General features: G+C 37.6%; 3 protein-coding genes across 5 annotated transcripts; 1 reads left to right on the top strand and 2 right to left on the bottom strand.

Annotated features, from left to right (window-relative positions):
- Positions 1-500: 500 nt before the first annotated feature.
- Positions 501-4,706, top strand: LOC106165650 (kynurenine/alpha-aminoadipate aminotransferase, mitochondrial). The gene is made up of 4 exons (XM_013543950.2): positions 501-1,043; positions 1,281-1,374; positions 2,227-2,998; positions 3,325-4,706. The coding sequence occupies exons 1-4, from the start codon at positions 837-839 to the stop codon at positions 3,560-3,562; spliced, it is 1,311 nt and encodes a 436-aa protein (XP_013399404.2). The 5' UTR covers positions 501-836; the 3' UTR covers positions 3,563-4,706.
- A 2,775-nt stretch (positions 4,707-7,481) lies between these two features.
- On the bottom strand, positions 7,482-13,653 carry LOC147761960 (uncharacterized). Of its 3 annotated transcripts, none has more exons than XM_087013780.1 (3): positions 13,523-13,653; positions 9,385-13,074; positions 7,482-9,090 (listed from the first exon to the last, which is right to left on the bottom strand). In XM_087013780.1, exon 3 carries the CDS (start codon positions 9,010-9,012, stop codon positions 7,564-7,566), a length of 1,449 nt encoding a protein of 482 aa, XP_086869906.1. In that variant the 5' UTR covers positions 9,013-9,090; positions 9,385-13,074; positions 13,523-13,653; the 3' UTR covers positions 7,482-7,563. The 3 variants fall into 2 exon arrangements, 2 of the variants coding, with proteins under 2 accessions (XP_086869906.1, XP_086869907.1); XM_087013781.1 differs by lacking the exon at positions 7,482-9,090 and having other exon boundaries at positions 9,102-13,074.
- Positions 13,654-19,340: 5,687 nt separating this feature from the next.
- Positions 19,341-22,451, bottom strand: LOC106178627 (uncharacterized). The gene is made up of 2 exons (XM_087013651.1): positions 22,055-22,451; positions 19,341-21,606 (listed from the first exon to the last, which is right to left on the bottom strand). The coding sequence occupies exon 2, from the start codon at positions 21,525-21,527 to the stop codon at positions 20,130-20,132; it is 1,398 nt and encodes a 465-aa protein (XP_086869777.1). The 5' UTR covers positions 21,528-21,606; positions 22,055-22,451; the 3' UTR covers positions 19,341-20,129.
- Positions 22,452-24,172: the final 1,721 nt, after the last annotated feature.

Genomic DNA, 24,172 nt, shown 5'->3' with positions numbered 1-24,172 from the left:
ATTAACAATTAATTTTCGGCGTAAGTCAAATCGCTCCGTATATACCATCATAATGATTTGTTGCACGAGAAATTTACGTTTTAAACGTTCATTCTCCTTAACTTAACAGTGTGCACGAAATGTTTCTTTTTTTTTATTTTATTTTTTTTTTTTTTACAACATTCGCGCAATGCCTGTCACGTTTACTTTGTCGATTTAATGTGACGGGTCACACGTGGTGACTTAGATAAACTATTTAAAAATTCTGCCTATAGAAGAGTCATCATAGACCGCTGTATGGATCCTGTATATTTGAATTAAATAAGTAAGAGTTAAACAATAACAACTTGTGCATTTTCCTAAGAAGAGAAAGAGTAATGTCCTCAAAAGGAATACAAACCGAGAAAAAGTGCCAACATAGTTGTTGAGATGATGAAGACAAGGACCAGGAATATAGAACATGTAGCTACAGCGAGTACAAGTTCACCTAATGGCACACAGCATGGGTTTAAAAATCCCACAAAAACATAATTTTGCAATCCACATATAACCTTAAGTATTTTGGAGCGTAACTTATGTCGATATTTCATCGGAGTTAAGGAAGATGTCCGCTGGTTATAATGACCGACCAGTCCTAAATCAACCTTTATACGTTCAATTAAATGTCGAATCCAAGTGAAGAGAGTTTTTTTTTAAATGCTAACCACATTCTGGGATCATTTTATTTACATGAATGCGGATTGATATGTTGAAGCGGAAGCTTAAGTCTTTCTTCATGTAGACAGACATCCCCTATACCCGGTTCCTCATGACATGCTAAAAGTCTACAGTCAGACTGTCTGACTTGTAAAACAAACATGGACTACAGAAGATTTCTGAACGACATTGGGATGCGGAGACAATCTGGATCTTATTTGACGGGTCTTCTGGAAAGCGTTCAAGATATCCCTGATATGATATCACTAGCTGGAGGCCTGCCCAACCCTTCCTTGTTTCCCATCCTGTCTGGAACTTTTAAACTGAAAGATGGCGAGGAGGTTTACTTGGACGAATCTACAATGGCGGTAGGTCTCTCTCTCTCTCTCTCTCAGTTACTATTTTTACATCTTTCTCATAGTGTCATTATCTGCAAACAGGTAAACTTAACAAACACGACCTTGGCATTTTTTCAATAACTTGCAATCCTACACCATACATGTACATCTGTATGCAAATAAGACTGAATGCTGAGAAAGAGACCGAGAGAGAGAGAGAGAGAGGGGGGAGGAGCCACATTTATCATATACTGTATTTCATTATAGGAGGTCCAGCAATACAGCAGCTCTCAAGGCTACCCTCCATTCCGTCAATGGTGTGAACGTTTTATCAAATCCTACCATGATCCACCCTGCTGGGGTATGTTAGTTTAACACACACTATGTTCTATTATTGACTGTGGTAAGATATGTTTTTCCAATTATTGAGTATATGGCTGACGTCAATATATATATATATTTTTTTTTTTTTGCTGACCTCAATAATAACCTAGTGTGCAGCTGGTTGCGACATTACGCAACAATGCGTTAGAGGTTAATATTACGTAGCTTTATAACGCAAATTGTAGGAAATAAGATTGTATTTTATGGCGGTTATATAGCAGCTGCATAATATCATACTGGTACCACATGTGTATACAGCTGTGAAAAGTCTTCAGGTTTATGAAAAATAAATAAATAAATAAATAAATAAATAAATAAATAAATAAATAAATAAACCGCTCGGTTTCGTCACAGTTAAACGTTTCCGAGAAAATTTCTTCCGATCTGACTGTACGAGAGGTGAAGTATACAGAACAACATCCTACCCTCGTGAGCGTTGTTTTTGCACTGCTTGAGAGACGTGCGGTAGAGAATTCGTTTATTGGCTTCATGCCATACTGTTCACCCAGTAGATGTATAACTGCATGACGATAAATATAAAGTGATTCCTGTAATTATCAATAGGAAGAGTCGTGATATTTCACTCTGCTTGTAACAACGTGTGTCATATATGTAGCTCTTATCTTAACCTATATCTCTCTGGACATACTGCTCATGCCAGTATTTAGCTATGGATGGTTTTATTAGCCTACGCAACCAAAAGGGCAACAATTCCAAATGCATAATACGCCATATATACTGGGTATACATAGACACAATGAAGTACATATTATATAAAAAAAGGATATGTGTGTAAGTACAAGTACTTTTCTTAGTGTTATCTTTACAGAAAATGCAGATGAATCCAAAACTAAAATAATGGTGACAAGCGGTGCCGCAGAGGCGTATACTAAAGTCCTTGAAATGTGCGTCAAAGAGGGCGACAAGGTCCTGGTAGAAATTCCGACGTTCTCCAGCGCCATAGATAATCTCCTCACGCTCGGTGCTGAACCGTTAGGGGTTCAAGGAGACGCCCAGGGCATGATTCCCGGCGAGCTGCGAAGTGTCATGTCAAAATGGAGACCCCAGGACGCAGACGATCCTCATTCTGACGTCCCTAAACTGATGTACGTCATTCCTTCCAGCAATACCCCTTCTGGCGCCACATTGCCCCTCGAGAGAAAACGAGAAATCTACGAGATTGCTCGAGAGTACAACCTTCTCATTGTTGAAGATGATCCGTACTATTTTCTTCAGTTTGGAGGCCGTCTGGAGCCAAGTTTTCTTTCCATCGATACAGATGGTAGGGTGCTGAGGGCCGATTCCTTTTCAACATGTATGACGCCCGGATTACGTCTCGGCATCCTAAGCGGCCCCGCTCTACTGGTTTCAAAGGTTCAATCCCACGTGAGTTTCTCGCAGGAACACAGCAACAACCTCGCTCAGGCGGTGCTTCACAAAATCTTTGAGGCTTGGGGAGAGCAGGGGACGAAGAAGCGATGGCGGGAGATCTCCGCATTCTACGAACGCCAGAAAAACGCCATGATGTCGTCTGCAAAGAGGTGGTTGACTGGTTTGGCGGAGTTCGTGGAGCCTCAAGGAGGAATGTTCTTATGGATAAGGTGATACATGTGTATGGTTATAGATCTTACCCTGTACAATTAACTTCTATCAAATTAGCCTTTTTTTCAACATTTAAAATGAAAAGTATGCAGTCTTATCTATCTTTAAGTACAGAAGTTATAAAGTGCAGTTTTTCCATGCACTATAGTTCACATCCCCTTTTACAATTAATCCATACGATGTGTTTCCAGCACGATTACTATAGGGAACATCTTATATGTCCAACAAAATCTAAAATAACGGCCTCTCGTAATCACTGCGCACCACTGATTTTATTTCTGAAACGTTTGTTTTCTTGCTTAAATGCATTTTATTTTTGCAAAAGGCTGACGACAATCCCTGACAGCAGAAAGCTGATAGAAGAGAAATCACTGTCTCACAAGATTGCTATGGCTCCTGGATGCATATTTACACCCAATCGTGACGATCCGAGTCCTTATCTGCGGGCTAACTATTCGACCATTCCTATTGGTCAGATTGATGTTGCCATGCAACGGATGGCGGAAATGATCAAAGAAAAAATGGCTAGTAACCCTGAGGCCTACAGAGTTTCTAAGTTTTAATTTTGTTCCTGGTATCAAAACCTTGTTTGGTGCTAAAGAAGCTGACTGTAACTGATAGACCCACAGCGTTGCATTTCATACTCAGCTAATGTGTGATTGACATATACATCATATACCCCCACCTTTAATAAATACATCTTTCTTTTCAGTTAATTTTCATTGTGTTATTATAATATATTAGCCTTATCCATGACAAATATCCCGGTGACTCTCTTTGCCACAAACAGTTTTCATGTAATTATTAAACAGAGCAAAAAATGTCTCTATTTCTGTAGAATTATAAATGTACAGGTTTGGTCGTTTCTCTCCAGTCTGTGGAGTTTTAGAGTCAGAAGATACATGTATAACACGGTTGACCCACGGTGACAGTTTGTCATTGTATTATAATGTTACAGCAGCCAGTCTTTAAATGCTATCTTTCCTATACGGCCGTTAAACTGTGCCCCTGCATGGCAAAGCAATATTCGTAATAAGTGAATAAAAAGCAAAAACGTGACACAAAAAAGAAGACACTTTTCGCTGAAACGATGCCAATTTTTATGTGAGTGACAATGCATTTCTTACACGAATCAATTGAGAAAAATACAAACGTCAATTTATTGTCTAGATCACTTTGTAAAAAAATATTACAAAATTAATAATTACACCCTTAATGGTTGCTAAATGTTGTTTATACATGTAATTAAAGTAAGTTCAAATGAGTAAAATTTTCATAATAGTCAAACGTTTTGAAAAATTGTTATCGCATTTGGCAAGTATATGTATGCCAAATAAGTAACATTTGACAAGTGGAAAGCACGGATAGAACATCCATTTTAATACAATTAAAAAAGAAACGTTTTTTTTATACCTATAACCAACAATACCGTTGGTCAACAGAAAATAAGTCAATGTACTTTATTGTCAAACATAATAGTGATTAACAGTCCATTTTTAATTCGCCTGCAGGTTTTCGATTCAGCACCGAAAACCGGCACGACTAGAGATTTACCAGGTGTTCTTTTGGTACTATTTTTCGAGTTGAAGCAACTGATTGCCGACCATTTTGCAACCAGAGATAGTGACAAACTGCAATTTTTTTTCAGTGTGACCGACACCAGGACAGGCCTTGCGATTCCCAAAGAGGTCAAGTGTTTATGCGAAATACCAATACGGGATGTATGAAGCTTAAAGGACAATCTTCATGTAAAAATCCATTTCTCGAATTTTGAAGATTCAGCACTCAATCTATACACTAGAGGTATGTTTTAATCGTTCCCCGCCATTTAAAAATTATAAAAACAATCTATTAATAGTAAAAAAGCGTTTTAGTAAACCTCACCTCAATATGCATAAACGAAGCAACAGATCTGGGTCACGTGGTACTGTGACGACAATCACGATAAAGGTCTATGAGACTCAACTGAGCTGCATGGTACATACAGACGGAGAAGTTAAGGAAAGTTGTGTTGAACGGAGTTGAGGAATTTTCGTTATGCCTCGGTGTGTTGCCGTGGGATTCACCAAAATTGCAGCTCTCGTTGACAATCTTTCTTTTTCTGTGACGGTCTTCCGTGACTTACTAACTTCGGTGACAATAGTTGCGATGCTCTAGATCATGGTCACCTCAGGTGGTTTAGATCATATCAAGAGCTGGTAGTCTTTCAGATTAACTGTCATCAGTTGGCAAACTTACTGATTGCTGATGCATTCTAAATGCATTGTAGTTGACCAAAAGCTCGTTTACAACAAACCTGTTAATTATGCACCGCTGCACTTCCCAACCCAGGTAATAAGAGGTATCAAAATCGTCTTGGTGGGCTTTCATATTTTTCAAAATATCTCATTTATTTCATGGGGTGATTTTATTGGTATTTGTAAATGACGTTTAATATCAATATTTAAACAATTGAGTTCAAACACCGTCGCGAACATTAATAAAAATAATTGCTCTCAGGGTAACTTGAAGCATGCGTATGCCCAGGCATTACTTCCGTGGAAGAAAACGTGTTGAAGAACAAACAGAAAAAAAGAGCGGTATATTAAAGAAAAAAAAAGGAACTTATGTACTGAAATGGTTCGTAATCCTAATTCGTTTATGCTTTGAGGATTTGTTTCTGAATGTTATTTCATCTGAAGTATAAAATAATTTAAAAGATTTATCATTTTATACCTTGAAATACAAGTTCTGCGTCTGTACACAAAACTTTTTGCAAATTTGTATGCTTTGTCAAACCCAAAAACATGTAGCAGATCAAGGTAAAAGAGCATTGTTTGCTATAAGTAGCATGGGAAAAATCATTACTTGAATGTTTACTAAATGTGCAGTTTTACATACGTGAGTATAAAAAATTAAAAAAATCCAAGCACGCACAACAAAATGTAGACTAACGCAAAACATCAAGAACAGCGTAATCTCAGCAAATGTGCCCCATATAGTAGCTTAATTTCCATTAATAATAAAATCATCATTTAAGTCAAAAATTTTCTGTCGATTTAATAAATGTTCTAATTTATCCAGAACGGTATATTTATTTAAGAGGAGGCTAACTGAAATATAGTTTTATTATTTGTTTATTTTGTATTTGAAAATTGCCCATGTCACTCTGTTAATTAGAAGGTCTAAGCTGGATCAAGTCCGTGCTAAAATTCCTATGAAGCTGTGCAGGAAAAATTCTTCCTTTGTTTCTCTAGCTCCTCAATAAACCCGGTGTTCAGATTTTATCTAGTACCCCCAGGTCTGCGGGAGCTGCTCTTTGAAACTAAAGCACAGGTAGATTTTTATCTGAGATAAATATCGCCAGCCATTTAACCCTCTAATTAAGAGGTAAAGGAAGTTCCAGTTAGATGGATGATTAAGATGGGACTTGTAAAGGTAACGGGCATCGTTTACCTCAGTTTAAGAAAAGTATCCAAGACGGAGTGTCAGCGGTTTAATAAAATTAATTGAATTTCACAAATAACATGGCCCTCATATGCAATAATCCACAGTACCCTTTACTCATTCAAATGCAGTGTTTTATACAACTTGGGATAACCATAATTAAATGCTCGTTAAAGAATTGACAAGACGGGAATGGTTTTACACAGCTTCATGAGGATTTAGATCCCTCGGGTAAGAGATTTGAATGAGTATTAACTTTTATCAGAAGCCAGAGAAGTCATCTTACAGGTAGACAATGCAGCTCAGTTTGACAGCTAAGCACGCTCTGTTCTCCAGTGGCTCGATTGTCGTCATCGGACCACGTGACCACGTAGCTCATTAACTCCCAGGCCGAACAAAAAGGACGTTTTTTAAAGCCGAAAATTTACAAAATGAGCTTTTAATTTGTGTATTTGGATAAAGATATCGTTAGTTGGGCATGTTTTCTGAAGAATATGTTCCGTTCAGGCCATTCTGACGGTATGAAGCAAATCCTTTAATTAACAAGAATTAAAATATATTTCAATTTATTATTTTTTTTTCTATCATTATCACAATGCTTGTTACAAAAAGTTGTTATGTAGCTATATAGTAAGGTTTGTTTGCTTACAATTGTAAATTGATCAAAAGGCGTAATAAAACTAGACCAAATCCCAAGTTTCACAGAAAATTGCGAAGGTGCCATCTATCTGAAATGTTTTTCTCTTTGTTTGTGTTCTGAGAGGGGAATTGATGTAAAAGCTGCCACCGTCAAAAATGTGCACCATACCTGTACGGCTATGGTATGTTGAGGTTACCAGTCGGCAGTCAATGGCTTCAGTCCTGGAACCGGTCTTCAATCATCACGTGGCCGCTGAAAGGTTGTATATCGATCGACACACAGTGTGCGACTAGTAACCTATACGTTGAATGAAGTCTTGGATTCTCCAACGTTATTGCAACTAGTTTGCGACTGGTTGCTCAAAATATGCCAAAGCTTCTCATTCAGCTCACAAAATGATCGCAGGCAACCGCCAGATATTTTGGTTGCTAAAAAGTTGTCAAAAGGTTGCCAGCGCAGTGTGACCCAAGATTTATTTGTATATATATTTTTTTCAATTTATAATTGGGAAAACCAATCAAGACGTTCATTTTTAATTGTCAATTTGTCTCTCTCATCTCCTGCTGCCATTTTCATCAATTCCACGGTCAGCTCAGCGTATTTTTTGGCGTTCGTATCACTCACCCTGTTGGTGCAGTAGTCTAGATTGTAGCAGAATCGACCTCGGAATTTGTGCAGAAAGTGTACAAAAGGTGCAGGATACCTACGTGTTGCCGAGGACGTGACAATTCTTGTAGCTTGGACCTCGTCGTCTTCTTCACCAGGAGGACATAACTTGTCGCAATCACCGATATTGGACGTCATGAACTCCAATGAACAATCCGGATTGGCTAGCATGCGCCTCACGATGTCGTCACCCATGTATTTCGCTATTTTATAAGACTGCGTGACGTCGCCATTTCTAAGTGCGGAGTGAACAACTTGGGTTGCATTCTTTGCAAGGTTCCAGAAGGCGGAATACGTGACAGTGGTTGGAGTTATTAATGTGAAAGCAGGTATCCACATCAAAACGCCAAAAGCAGCGTTTAATTCGGCTGGAAGAAAACGCCTCATATTAACAGAATGGACGGAACCTATATCTAAATAGCTGGGTGGTTTACCATCGTTAATAAGACTGGCAATAGCCATGGATGCAGCGGCAAAGAAGATGCCATGTACAGTTGTCCCATGATCCTTACATTTTGCTAGAATTCTCTCCGTTTCTGGGATTGAAAATTCAACCGCCACTGTTTTTGTGTACGTATCACCTACTGCAGTCGGTGGTGGGAATCGCTTCATATAAAGACTCTTGCTTGGAAACCACTCCATAAACTTTAAAATTGCTACTTGGAGGTAATCTCGCCAATTAAATGCCATTTCATGTTGTGGCAAGAGATCTTCCAATGCTGTCTGAAGCATCACGTCTTCGCCATTCTCACAGGGAACACCCGACGTGGCGGCGTTTAGGATATTAATCAGCCTTCGTAACATAATCAGATTTGAGGTTCCATCCATGATAGAGTGATGGATCCCAAACACTACTACGCTTGTGAACAGGCCGTTTTCTTTTACGACGTATCCCACTATTGTTGCGTCAGTATTTTGTTTGGGCATGCGCACTACTCTCACCATCCAAAGCGGACCATTGGCTGTGTCAAACAACACGCGCATCATATCTTCGTGGACCCTTTCCCAGTCATCTTCTGTCGTCGCTTCAACAGCCTCAAAGTCTACACGAGGGATGTCCATATACTTGAAGTGTCTCTTCCCTTCTTGCCAAACTATGACCAGTTGAAGATGCGGAATGTCTCTTTGCAGTTGGCCGAGACTTTGTTCCCAAACGTCATCTGTTATCACCCTTTTCGAGGTGATCCACGTGGTAAAAGCAACTGTATTGACGTTTGCTTCATGCAACAAAGCGCAGTTGGTTTCCACACGTCCTAATGGGCGGATAATGTTATTTGCCATTGTCGACGTGGTTTCTGGAACTGTAATCTCAAAGCGACGAACCGGTGATTGAATAAATATGTCGGCAGGCGTCGCTTTCTGTAGATTTAGAAGAAAATTTTGTCTAAATCGGTCAGTAGTACACAGAGAGGTACAGGTATCATGCAAAATGACTTGAAATAACCGTTCAATTCATTGAGGTACTGGGTAGATCGAGTGATTCAATGCTTTCCTGACTGACTAACCGACCTTTCAATTCTCACTCTGATGAATTTAAACAGTTAAATAACATTGTTAAAAAGGAAAAAAATATGTTGATCAGCACTCTCATGTGATGTACCAGTAAGTAATCTACTGAAATGAGGGGAAACCACTCCCATTAGGAACACCTACCTGTACAGCGCTTTGGAAGATTCCACGAAGTGCGACGTTTTCACTGTGACAATAAGTCAACTTGCGTCTCTGTCGTAAACGATCAACTCACCTAGATATTCACATGACGTGATATCATATAACGGCACATATAATATACCTGTATGATTTCCTGACTTAGGCTCAAAAACAGATAAAAGGACAACAAGGTGCACAGCACAGTCTCATTCAACAGTCAACGTTGTAAAGTGTGGTATGCTCTATTTACTGTGACCCTATCATACGTTAACCTGTAGGTACCTGTATATCAGCGTTATAAAAATGTCCCAAAATCTGCACAACCTGCTATCTACTACTATTTCCCACTTCATACATAAAAAAGGCATTATATTCAAGTCCCTTGTGTCAAAAGACATGGAGGGTTAAATTATTTGGCGGTGAGAAAAAAAATCAAAAATTGTATAAAGCACATATTCCAATTGCAGGGATGGAACTAAGGCTATAGAACAATGATTGAGGAATGTGGTGATAATAGCTTGTCTCTGACGAAAATTGATCTTGTGGAAAAATGCCAGAAACGATACGTTAAATACTTGCCCTCTATCCCTACCAAGCAGTGAAACAAATACACCCATAGACAGAGCCCTTATGTACATCTGTTATCGTTATTTTGAAAAGATCAGTTCGTGTCACATTTAATTTTCTTTCTTCCAGTGCATTTACCTCCATTTTGTCACTTTATGTTTATCATTCCTATCGTCTCGTATAACCATGGCATGTTAATTTATGATGTAGACTGAATGCCACAATACCTGCCCTATTTTGTATGCTTTTCAGCAATATCGAATGTATTTCAAATCAGAAATGTTGTACATTTGTGCCAAGTTGAAAAAAAATAAAACCTGAAAGGACACGTGATAAGTATACACCAGCCAAGTGCTCAGTTTCATCTCCAGGCTGACAGTGGGTGTGGACCTCTCATATCACAATTTACTACCCGTTATACATGGTAGGATATAGCCATGTGCTTCCAACCTGAAGGCCAGTTTGGTAATGCTTTTTCCACGAGTGGATGCATGTCATTAAAAAGAAAAAAAGTCCCTTTCGAAATATTTCAGCAAACAAATAAAGACTTCATGTACGTTTTAAAACGATTCTAAGTAAACTCATGATACGCAGATTTTCAGCTTTGCAATCTATTTGATGATAAAATTAGTAAAGTGTTCGGAATATATGTTTATATTTTATAAATATTTCACAATTTTCAAAGTGTTTACTATGATGTCAATAATTTCATAAACTACTCGTCCTCCGTTTTGACTCCTGACTCTGACTGAAATTGACTATTTTTCATAATTTTCATCTTATTTGCAAAACAATGAATAGTCCAGTGTGCAAACAGATGATAATATAGTGTGAATCTTACCATATGTGGCCATTAAAAAAACATATATTGAACAACGCATATTGCATGGATAATACATGGAATCATCATACCAAAATTCTAGATTACATGAGGTCAGTTATACAGATAAACTCATTTATGCATTACACACCTTCACCTCAATATATATAATGTGATGCAGAACGTAATTGGATATGTTTAATTAGTATAAAGTATCAATGACCAATGTTCCATGACTATTGGGCAATATTGGTACTAGTCATATATCAAAAGAGGTTTTCTTATTCAAAATATTCATCTTCCCGGCAATAACATTACCATAACGTTTATAATTATGTAAGCGTCATGGTACTCCTATATAAGTAATCTATATTTGCTAACCCCACATTAAATAAAAAAGTGTAACATATCATGGATGTTAAAACATAGTTGGTTATAGATTATCTTACATGAAATAATATATGCACGTTCCTAAATGTCCTCTCTCTAATCAGCCTCTTGGCATGGCCGTCTGAAAAACGTGCCCCATCTGTCCAAAGAGATGAGTGTGTGAAAACACCATGATGATTTGGGAATTGTTTATTATTATTATTACTATTATTGTCTTCTTTGATTTGCACTCCACTTTGATATTTTGTGCCAGAAGCCCAACTTATATACCAATACACCTCCTACGCTGCATTTTAGTCCTTCTCTGCCCCAAGCTGTCGCAGCATCTCACACTAAGCGTGTAAGGCCTTTACTTACTCAGTTGCTTAAATGTTTTTTTTTTCCCTCAAATTCAAATAGGGCAAAACAGACAACCTTTTAATTCAAACCATCTCTATGTCTGTTCATCTCCTGCTGCCATCTTCATCAACTCCACAGTCAGCTCAGCATATTTTTTGGCGTTCGTATCACTCACCCTGTTGGTGCAGTAGTCTAGGTTGTAGCAGAATCGACCTCGGAATTTGTGCAGATAGTGAACAAAAGGCGCAGGATACCTACGTAATGCAGTGGACGTGACGATTCTTGTAGCGTGAACTTCGTAGTCTTCTTCACCAGGAGGACATAACTTGTCACAGTCTCCGATATTGGACATAAAAAATTCCATTGTACAATCCGGATTGGCAAGCATGCGCTTCACGCTGTCGTCACCCATGTGTTTCTCTATTTTATAAGACTGCGTGACGTCACCATTTCTAAGTGCGGAGTGAACTACTTGGGTTGCATTCTTTACAAGTCTCCATAAGGCAGAATACGCCACAGTGGTTGGAGTCATTAATGTGACAGCAGGTGTCCAAACCAAAAGCCCAAAAGCAGCGTTTAATTCGGATGGAAGAAAACGTCGCATGTTAACAGCGTGGGTAGATCCAATGTTCAAAACGCTGTGAGGTTCTCCATCATTTACCAGACTGGCCATGGCCATGGATGCAGCAGCAAAGAAGACGCCATGGACAGTTGTCCCATGATCCTTACATTTTGCTAAAATTCTCTCCGTTTCTGGGATTGAAAATTCAACCGCCAATGTTTTTGTATACGTTTCACCTACTGCTGTCGGTGGCAGGAATCGTTTCATATAAAGGCTCTTGCTTGGAAACCACTCCATTAACTTTAAAATTGCTACTTGGATGTAATCTCCCCAACTAAATGCCATTTCATCTTTTGGCAAGAGATCTTCCAAAGCTGGCTGAAGCATCACGGTATCGCCATCCTCACATTTCACACCCAACATGGCTGCGTTTAGGATATTCATTAGCCTGCGTAGCATAAATAGATTCGAGATCCCATCCAGGATAGAGTGATGAATTCCAAACACTACCACGCTGTTAAACAGGTCGTTTTCATTTACGAGGTATCCCTTCATTGTTGAGTCAGCGTTTCGTTTGGGCATGCTCACTATTCTCACCCTCCAAAGAGGGCCATTTGCTGTGTCAAAGCTCACGCGCATCATATCCTCGTGGACCTTTTCCCAGTCATCTTCTGCCGTCCCTTCAACAACCTCGATGTCTACACGAGGGATGTCCATATACTTGAAGTGCATTTTCCCTTCGTGCCAAACTAAAGACAGGCGAAGAGGCGGAATGGCTGCTTGCAGTTGACCGAGACAATGTGCCCATACGTCATCTGTTATAAAATTTTTTGAGGTGAACCACGTGGTAAAAGCAACTGTATTGACGTTTTCCTCATGCATCAAAGCGCAGTCGGTTTCCACACGTCCAAGTGGGCGGATAATGTTATGTGCCATTATCGACGTGGTTTCTTGAACTGTTATGTCAGAGCCACGTAACTGAATAAATAAGTCGGCAGGTTCTCTTACTATAGATCTAGAAAAAATGCATTGTTGAAATTGGTCAGCATTGCAACAGGGAGGTACAGGGAACATGCAAAATGCCTTGAAATAAACGTTCAATTCATTGAGGTACTGGCAAGATCGAGTGACTCAGTGCTTTTCTAACTAATCGACCTTTCAATTCTCACACTGATGAATTCATTCAATTAAAAAAGCATAAACAAAATGTTCATTAGCTTGGTAGTTGTATCATACAAGAAAATTATCGAACACAAGCCTAAATATTTCCGTCTCATTAGCTTACGGCCAAAGGCCTTCTACCGGGTTGGCCGTATGCTAACGGTATGGAAATATTTAGGCTTGTGTTTGATAATTTTTATGTAAATTATAATAATATATTTGTCAGCACTCTTATGTGATATGATATACTAGTAAGTAATCTACTTGAATGAGGTGGAAACCTTCCTATTAGGGGTACCTACCCTTATGTTGCTTTGGAAGATTCTACGAAGTGCGACGCTTTCACTGTGGAGTCGATTCAACTCTCGTGTCACTGTCGTTAACGATCATCTCACCTAGATATTCACATGACGTGGTATCATAAAACGACACATATAAAATACCTCTTTGCTCTCCTGACTTAGGCTCTTTATAAATAAAAGGACAACAAGGTAATAAGCGTACACAGTCCCATTTAACAGTCAACGATGTAATATTGTGGTATGCTCCTTTTACTGTGACACTATCGCAAGCTAACAGGTACCTGTATAACAGCGTTACAAAAAGTCCCAAAACCTGCACATCCTGCTATCTACTTCTATTTCCCACTTCATACATTAATTGAAATAAAAACACATTCCAGTTGCAGGGATGGATAGAGCAATGATTGAGGAATATGTTGATAATGGCTTGTCTTCAACGATAATTGATTTTGTGGAAACATGCCAGAAACGATATATTTAATACTTGCCCTCTATCCCTACCAAGCACTGAAACAAATATCCCCATAGATGCAGCCGCTATGTACATCTGTTATCGTTATTTTGAAAAGATCAGTTCGTGTCATAATTAATTTTCTTTCTTCCAGTGCATTTGCCTCCATTTTGTCACGATATGTTTATCATATCGTCTCGTATAACCATGGCATGTTAATTTATGATGTAGAATGAATGCCACAATACCTGACCTATTTTGTATGCTATTCAGCAATACCGAATGCAATTCACATCAGAAACGTTGTTTATATAAAAGCCAGGAAATACAGTTAAATGTCTGTCAGTGCATATGTCAATGCAATGCAGTAGTTGTGCTGCTTGCGCATCGGTCTCAATATCTTGCAAAATCGACTTTATATTATAATAAATTTATTTTAAGTCTAAAATCCATTAAAAATGTTCAGTAGACTTTACGTAAAATATCAAAAATAATACTACATAAAATATCATAAATAAAATCTAGGTAAAACAACCATTATTCCATACAATTAAATGCAATTAATACAAGATTTATAAAACCAAGTAAGAGTTAATCAAAATATTTCCTAAAAAGGTATGTTTTGAGTTCTTTTTTAAAATGTTTGGTAGACTGAATTGCTCGGATTTCCAGCGGTAATAGATTCCATTCCTTTGGACCTGCAGCTCTAAAAGATATATCACCGTAGGTTTTTAATCGCATTTTTACTGGGTTGAGTAGCAATTGGTCTACAGATTTCGCATTGGAACATAGTGACTGACTAATTCATTGATGTAGATTGGTGCCAATCCATAAAAAGCATCGTGAGTAAAAACTAAAAAAATTGAATAAAATTCTGGCTTGTAGAGGTAGCCAGTGTAAACTTTTTAAAACTAGGGAGATGTTTTTTACTTGTGGATGTCCGAGTTAATAATCTGGCCGAAATGTTTTGAATGCGCTGCAGTCTAGCAATTTGTTTCTTTGGACAACCGTATAAAATGGAGTTACAGTAATCTAATCGAGATGTAACTAACAGTAACTAACTGTGGCTGCAGCAGAGTCAGACAACTGATTGTGAATTGCACTTACGTTCCTAATGTTAAAAACCGCTGACCTGCATTCACTGGCAATATGTTTGTTGATACAAAGTGATCCATCTAAAAATACACCAAGATTTTTTGCATGAGGTGTTGGCTTAATAATGCTTGATCCAATTTTGAGCGGAATTTGTTGTGCTATCATACTATTATGTGGCTGACTTATTACCAAAAGTTCAGACTTTAAATCGCTAATTTTCAACATATTACTAATCAGCCACCCGCGAAGATCATCAATACATTCAGACAATATATCAATAGATTCATTTGGATTTTCTAAATTGCAACAAGTAAAAATCTGTGTGTCATCAGCATAAATATGATAGCCAATGTTATGATGTCTTAATATGGCCCCAATTGGTAAGGTATACATGCAAAAAACAAGAGGTCCTAGAACACTGCCTTGTGGCACACCAAAAGCTATCTCTGAAGCATTTGATAATATGCCTTTTATCATAACCTGCTGTGACCGGCCTGTAAAATAAGAACGTAAAAGACTAAAAGACTAATTCCTTCCAATTATTTTACCATATGCTACTGTTATGACATTTATGTGGTTTATAGTTTGAGGCAGAATAATTCATACATATCATCAAATAACTATTCAAGGTTCAAATTATTTGAATAAATTTCATAATTTTATTATCCAGTAAATGCCCCAACTCTGACCTCTTTGAACGTCGACCCTTTTTACGTAGTAATGTGTCAATGTTACATGCCTCTTATTACTGATATATTTAGAGCGTTCCTTTAGTCTAGATGATTGCGCTGATTGTCAACGTTGCTCAGAATGTGGAAAAAGAATCAGACTTAGCACAAATGTTCTAAGGACTATGCTGATCATTTTCAAGGGTAGAGTTCAAAATTCCAAAATGTTGCTTAGAAATGGTTGTTAGGGAAGTAATTTACCTTAGTTACAATACGACCTTTTTTGTCCAGTTTAAATGATTAAAAACTGGTTTTAGGGTATTACCTGTAGAACTAGCTACAGACTATTTTGCGGCCATTAAAACCCAAATTAACCTAAACCACATTTGCTAGATAGCATATATATTACCCTAGCAACAAGTGTTGAAATTTGCATTGAAAATGATCTGCTTAGTTCAAATAACGTTTGTGCCAAGTTAAAAAAAAAAACCTGAAAGGACACGTAATGTATATATCAGCCAAATGTTCAGCGTCATCTCCAGGCTGACAGTGGGTGTGGACCTCTCATATCACAATTTACTACCCGTTATACATGGTAGGGTGTGGCCACGTACTTCCAAACTGAAGTCCACTTTAGTAATGCTTTTGCCACGAGTGGATGAATGGTAATAGAAGGTTTGTTATTAAAAAGAAAAAAAAACCCTTTTGAAATATTTCAGCAAATAAATAAAGACTTCATGTACGTTTTAAAACGATCTCAAGTAAACTAAGGATACGCAGATATTCAGCTTCGTAAACTATTTGATGATGAGATAAGTAAAGTTGTAAGAATATATGATTATTTTCTGTAAATATTTCACAATTTTCTAAGGGTTTACTTTGATGTTACTGTCAATATTTTAATAAACTACTCGTCCTCCGTTTTGCCTCTTGACTCTGTCTGAAATTGACTATTTTTCATTATTTTCATCTCTATTTGCAAAACAATGAATCCAGTGTGCAAACAGATGATAATATCGTGTGTATCTTACCATATGTGGCCATTATATATATATATATATATATATATATATATATATATATATATATATATATATATATATATATATATATATAAATAGGACAACGCTTATTGCATGGATAATACAAGGAATCATCATACCAAAACTCTGGCTTACATGAGGTTAGTTATACATAATTATAATTAGTTAGTAATAATTTCATTCATGCAGTACACACCATCACCTGTGTGGACGCAATTGAATTTGCTTAATTAGTATAAAGTATCAATGTCCAAAGTTCCATGACTATTGGACACTATTGGTACTAGGCAAATAGCAAAAGAAGCTTTATAATTCAAAATATTCATCTTCCCAGCATAAACATTACCATAAAGCTTATACTTATGTAGGCGTTATGGTGCTGTTATAGATGCGATCTGTATTTGCTAAGTAACCCTGCATTAAATAAAAAGTGTAACACATCATGGGTATTAAAGCATAGTTGGTTATAGGTTATCTTACGTGACCTAATATATGCATGACCTCTCTAATATGTCCTCTCTCTAATCAGCCATGGCCGCCTGAAAAATATAAACCAACTCTCCAAAAAGATGAGTGTGTGAAAACATCATGACTATTTTCTGGTTTGTTTATTCATTTATGTTATTATTGTATTCTTCGATTTGCACGCCACTGTGATATTTTGTGCCAGATGCCAAACTTATACACCAGTACAACTCCTAAGCTGCATTTTGGTCGTTCTCTGCCCCATACCGTCGCAGCACCTCACACTCAGCTTGAAATGCCTATATTAACTCAGTCACTTATATTAACTTAGTTGTTTTTTTTTCTCAAATTCAAATAGGGCAAAACAGAAAAACTTAAAGGACAATGTTCATGTAAAAATCCATTTCTCGAATTTTGAAGATACAGCACTCAATCTATACACTAGAGGTATGTTTTAATCGATCCCCGCCATTTAAAAATTATAAAAACAATCTATTAGTAGAAAAAAAAGCGTTTTAGTAAACCTCACCTCAATATGCAAAAATGAAGCAACAGATCTGGGTCACGTGGTACTGTGACGACAATCACGATAAAGGTCTATGAGACTCAACTGAGCTGCATACAGACGTGGTGCATACAGACGGAGAAGTTAAGGAAAGTTGTGTTGAACGGAGTTGAGGAATTTTCGTTATGCCTCGGTGTGTTGCCGTGGGATTCACCAAAATTGCAGCTCTCGTTGACAATCTTTCTTTGTCTGTGACTGTCTTCCGTGACTTACTTACTAACTTCGGTGACAATAGTTGCGATGCTCTAGATCATGGTCACCTCAGGTGGTTTAGATCATATCAAGAGCTGGTAGTCTTTCAGATTAACTGTCATCAGTTGGCAAACTTACTGATTGCTGATGCATTTTAAATGCATTGTAGTTGACCAAAAGCTCGTTTACAACAAACCTGTTAATTATGCACCGCTGCAATTCCCAAGCCAGGTAATAACAGGTATGAAACTCGTCTTGGTGGGCTTTCATATTTTTCAAAATATCTCATTTATTTCAAGGGGTGATTTTATTGGTATTTGTAAATGACGTTAAATATCAATACTTAAACAATTAAGTTCAAACACGGTCGCGAACATTAATAAAAGAAATTGCTCTCAGGGTATCTTGAAGCTTCCGTGGAAGAAAACGTGTTGAGGAAAAACAGGAAAAAGAGCGTTATATTAAAAAAAAATGGGAACTGCTATAATAAAATGGTTCGTTATCCTAATTCGTTTATGCTTTGAGGATTTGTTTCTGAAGATTATTTCATCTGAAATATTAAAGAATTTAAAAGATTGATTATTTTATAACTTGAAACGCAAATTCTGCGTCAGTACGCAATTTTTTTTTTTTTTTTTTTTTTTTTTTGCAAATTTGTAAGCTTATAACACCGTGCTATAAAGATCTACTCAAGAAAAAAATTTGCTTGGGTAAAATTGAGTACGGAATGAACTGGAGGCACTTGGCTTGTCATTAAGTTTACACGAAAATATGTCAGGTAACTTTATACTGTCTTTGAAAGAGTAAAGATTGAAAGATAATTTTAGACAAACTTTGACGGGGGAAATACCTACAAAGAGTAATGGGCTATTTCGCCAACATCTTGTTGAAAATTATACACTGCAATTCTATTCAAATAAGCTAAAGAACTAATTGCCAAATTAATACTCTCATCACATAACAGGGGGGTAACCAGACCTGCAAAAATTGTACGCACATATTTTAAAAGATTACAAGCACATACAGCAAAATGTAGACTTACGCAAAACATGAAGGACAGTGTAATCACAGCAAATGTACCTCATATAGTAGCTTAATTTCCATTAATAATAAAATCATCATTTAAGTCAAAAATATTCTTGCGATTTAATAACTATTTTAATTTACCCAGAACGGTATATTTATTTTAAAGGCGGTTAACTGAAATATAGTTTTATGATTTGTTTGTGAAAATTGCCCATGTCACCCTGTTAGTTTGGAGGTCTAAGCTGGATCAAGTCCGTGTTAACATTCCTATGAAGTTGTGCAGGAAAAATTCTTCCTTTCTTTCTCTAGCTCCTCGATAAACCTGGTGTTCAGATTTTATCTAGTACCCCCAGGTCTACGGGAGCTGCGCTTTGTAACTAACTCACAGGTAGATTTTTACCTGAGATAACTGGAGTAAAGCTTAGATAGAGAGTGCGTTCGATACAAGCAAGACAAATTGAATGCCATTTAACCCTCTAATTAAGAGGTAAAGGAAGTTCCAGGTAGATGGATGATTAAGATAGGACTTGTAAAGGTAACGGGCATTGTTTACCTCAGTTTAATAAAAGTATGCAAGACGGAGTGTCAGCGGTTTAATAAAATAAATTGAATTTCACAAATAACATGGACCTCATATGCAATAATCAACATTTCCCTTAACTCATTCAAATGCAGTGTTTTATACAACTTGGGATAACCATAATGAAATGCTTGTTAAAGAAATGACTAGACGGGAAATGGTTTTACACAGCTTCACGAGGATTTAGACCCCTCGGGTAAGAGATTTGAATGAGTATTAACTTTTATCAGAAGCCAGAGAAGTCATCTTACAGGTAGACAATGCAGCTCAGTTTGACAGCTAAGCACGCTCTGTTCTCCAGTGGCTCGATTGTCGTCATTGTACCACGTGACCACGTAGCTCATCAACTCCCAGGCCGAGCAAATAGGACGTTTTTTAAAGCCAAAAATTTACAAAATGAGCTTTTAATTTGTGTATTTGGATAAAGATATCGTTAGTTGGGCATGTTTTCTGAAGAATATGTTCCGTTCAGGCCATTCTGACGGCATGAAGCAAACCCTTTAATTCCAATCATCTCTATGTCTATTCGTCTCCTGCTGCCATCTTCATCAACTCCACGGTCAGCTCAGCGTATTTGTGGGCGTTGGTATCACTCACCCTGTTGGTGCAGTAGTCTACATTGTAACAGAATCGACCTCGGAATTTGTGCAAAAAGTGCACAAACGGCGCAGGATACCTAAGCGACGCCGTGGACGTGACAATTCTTGTAGCGTGAACCTCGTCGTCTTTTCCGCCAGGAGGACATAACTTGTCACAGTCTCCGATATTGGACATAAAAAATTCCATTGTACAATCCGGATAGGCTAGCATGCGCTTCACGCTGTCGTCACCCATGTATTTTTCTATTTTATAAGACTGCGTGACCTCTCCATTTCTAAGTGCGGAGTGAACAACTTGGGTTGCATTCTTTGCAAGTCTCCATAAGGCAGAATACGCCACAGTGGTTGGAGTCATTAATGTGACAGCAGGTGTCCAAACCAAAAGCCCAAAAGCAGCGTTTAATTCGGATGGAAGAAAACGTCGCATGTTAACAGCGTGGGTAGATCCAATGTTCAAAACGCTGTGAGGTTCTCCATCATTTACCAGACTGGCCATGGCCATGGATGCAGCAGCAAAGAAGACGCCATGGACAGTTGTCCCATGATCCTTACATTTTGCTAAAATTCTCTCCGTTTCTGGGATTGAAAATTCAACCGCCAATGTTTTTGTATACGTTTCACCTACTGCTGTCGGTGGCAGGAATCGTTTCATATAAAGGCTCTTGCTTGGAAACCACTCCATTAACTTTAAAATTGCTACTTGGATGTAATCTCCCCAACTAAATGCCATTTCATCTTTTGGCAAGAGATCTTCCAAAGCTGGCTGAAGCATCACGGTATCGCCATCCTCACATTTCACACCCAACATGGCTGCGTTTAGGATATTCATTAGCCTGCGTAGCATAAATAGATTCGAGATCCCATCCAGGATAGAGTGATGAATTCCAAACACTACCACGCTGTTAAACAGGTCGTTTTCATTTACGAGGTATCCCTTCATTGTTGAGTCAGCGTTTCGTTTGGGCATGCTCACTATTCTCACCCTCCAAAGAGGGCCATTTGCTGTGTCAAAGCTCACGCGCATCATATCCTCGTGGACCTTTTCCCAGTCATCTTCTGCCGTCCCTTCAACAACCTCGATGTCTACACGAGGGATGTCCATATACTTGAAGTGCATTTTCCCTTCGTGCCAAACTAAAGACAGGCGAAGAGGCGGAATGGCTGCTTGCAGTTGACCGAGACAATGTGCCCATACGTCATCTGTTATAAAATTTTTTGAGGTGAACCACGTGGTAAAAGCAACTGTATTGACGTTTTCCTCATGCATCAAAGCGCAGTCGGTTTCCACACGTCCAAGTGGGCGGATAATGTTATGTGCCATTATCGACGTGGTTTCTTGAACTGTTATGTCAGAGCCACGTAACTGAATAAATAAGTCGGCAGGTTCTCTTACTATAGATCTAGAAAAAATGCATTGTTGAAATTGGTCAGCATTGCAACAGGGAGGTACAGGGAACATGCAAAATGCCTTGAAATAAACGTTCAATTCATTGAGGTACTGGCAAGATCGAGTGACTCAGTGCTTTTCTAACTAATCGACCTTTCAATTCTCACACTGATGAATTCATTCAATTAAAAAAGCATAAACAAAATGTTCATTAGCTTGGTAGTTGTATCATACAAGAAAATTATCGAACACAAGCCTAAATATTTCCGTCTCATTAGCTTACGGCCAAAGGCCTTCTACCGGGTTGGCCGTATGCTAACGGTATGGAAATATTTAGGCTTGTGTTTGATAATTTTTATGTAAATTATAATAATATATTTGTCAGCACTCTTATGTGATATGATATACTAGTAAGTAATCTACTTGAATGAGGTGGAAACCTTCCTATTAGGGGTACCTACCCTTATGTTGCTTTGGAAGATTCTACGAAGTGCGACGCTTTCACTGTGGAGTCGATTCAACTCTCGTGTCACTGTCGTTAACGATCATCTCACCTAGATATTCACATGACGTGGTATCATAAAACGACACATATAAAATACCTGTTTGCTCTCCTGACTTAGGCTCTTTATAAATAAAAGGACAACAAGGTAATAAGCGTACACAGTCCCATTTAACAGTCAACGATGTAATATTGTGGTATGCTCCTTTTACTGTGACACTATCGCAAGCTAACAGGTACCTGTATAACAGCGTTACAAAAAGTCCCAAAACCTGCACATCCTGCTATCTACTTCTATTTCCCACTTCATACATTAATTGAAATAAAAACACATTCCAGTTGCAGGGATGGATAGAGCAATGATTGAGGAATATGTTGATAATGGCATGTCTTCAACGATAATTGATTTTGTGGAAACATGCCAGAAACGATATATTTAATACTTGCCCTCTATCCCTACCAAGCACTGAAACAAATATCCCCATAGATGCAGCCGCTATGTACATCTGTTATCGTTATTTTGAAAAGATCAGTTCGTGTCATAATTAATTTTCTTTCTTCCAGTGCATTTGCCTCCATTTTGTCACGATATGTTTATCATATCGTCTCGTATAACCATGGCATGTTAATTTATGATGTAGAATGAATGCCACAATACCTGACCTATTTTGTATGCTATTCAGCAATACCGAATGCAATTCACATCAGAAACGTTGTTTATATAAAAGCCAGGAAATACAGTTAAATGTCTGTCAGTGCATATGTCAATGCAATGCAGTAGTTGTGCTGCTTGCGCATCGGTCTCAATATCTTGCAAAATCGACTTTATATTATAATAAATTTATTTTAAGTCTAAAATCCATTAAAAATGTTCAGTAGACTTTACGTAAAATATCAAAAATAATACTACATAAAATATCATAAATAAAATCTAGGTAAAACAACCATTATTCCATACAATTAAATGCAATTAATACAAGATTTATAAAACCAAGTAAGAGTTAATCAAAATATTTCCTAAAAAGGTATGTTTTGAGTTCTTTTTTAAAATGTTTGGTAGACTGAATTGCTCGGATTTCCAGCGGTAATAGATTCCATTCCTTTGGACCTGCAGCTCTAAAAGATATATCACCGTAGGTTTTTAATCGCATTTTTACTGGGTTGAGTAGCAATTGGTCTACAGATTTCGCATTGGAACATAGTGACTGACTAATTCATTGATGTAGATTGGTGCCAATCCATAAAAAGCATCGTGAGTAAAAACTAAAAAAATTGAATAAAATTCTGGCTTGTAGAGGTAGCCAGTGTAAACTTTTTAAAACTAGGGAGATGTTTTTTACTTGTGGATGTCCGAGTTAATAATCTGGCCGAAATGTTTTGAATGCGCTGCAGTCTAGCAATTTGTTTCTTTGGACAACCGTATAAAATGGAGTTACAGTAATCTAATCGAGATGTAACTAACAGTAACTAACTGTGGCTGCAGCAGAGTCAGACAACTGATTGTGAATTGCACTTACGTTCCTAATGTTAAAAACCGCTGACCTGCATTCACTGGCAATATGTTTGTTGATACAAAGTGATCCATCTAAAAATACACCAAGATTTTTTGCATGAGGTGTTGGCTTAATAATGCTTGATCCAATTTTGAGCGGAATTTGTTGTGCTATCATACTATTATGTGGCTGACTTATTACCAAAAGTTCAGACTTTAAATCGCTAATTTTCAACATATTACTAATCAGCCACCCGCGAAGATCATCAATACATTCAGACAATATATCAATAGATTCATTTGGATTTTCTAAATTGCAACAAGTAAAAATCTGTGTGTCATCAGCATAAATATGATAGCCAATGTTATGATGTCTTAATATGGCCCCAATTGGTAAGGTATACATGCAAAAAACAAGAGGTCCTAGAACACTGCCTTGTGGCACACCAAAAGCTATCTCTGAAGCATTTGATAATATGCCTTTTATCATAACCTGCTGTGACCGGCCTGTAAAATAAGAACGTAAAAGACTAAAAGACTAATTCCTTCCAATTATTTTACCATATGCTACTGTTATGACATTTA

The sequence above is a fragment of the Lingula anatina genome, chromosome 5, assembly GCF_051362555.1.
Source record: "Lingula anatina isolate TDL-2025a chromosome 5, LinAna3.0, whole genome shotgun sequence".
In the NCBI taxonomy this organism is placed as follows: domain Eukaryota; kingdom Metazoa; phylum Brachiopoda; class Lingulata; order Lingulida; family Lingulidae; genus Lingula; species Lingula anatina.
The sequence above is the reverse complement of the archived record's forward strand: the minus strand, read 5'-3'. Positions and strand labels throughout refer to the sequence as shown.

Excerpts from the sequence above, each read along its gene's own strand:
- LOC106165650 (XM_013543950.2), top strand. The coding sequence starts at position 837 with ATGGACTACAGAAGATTTCTGAACGACATTGGGATGCGGAGACAATCT. Across the intron at positions 1,044-1,280 it reads TGGACGAATCTACAATGGCG|GAGGTCCAGCAATACAGCAG; the intron begins GTAGGTCTCTCT and ends ATTTCATTATAG. Across the intron at positions 2,999-3,324 it reads GGAATGTTCTTATGGATAAG|GCTGACGACAATCCCTGACA; the intron begins GTGATACATGTG and ends TTTTTGCAAAAG.
- LOC147761960 (XM_087013780.1), bottom strand. The coding sequence starts at position 9,012 with ATGGCAAATAACATTATCCGCCCATTAGGACGTGTGGAAACCAACTGC.
- LOC106178627 (XM_087013651.1), bottom strand. The coding sequence starts at position 21,527 with ATGGCACATAACATTATCCGCCCACTTGGACGTGTGGAAACCGACTGC.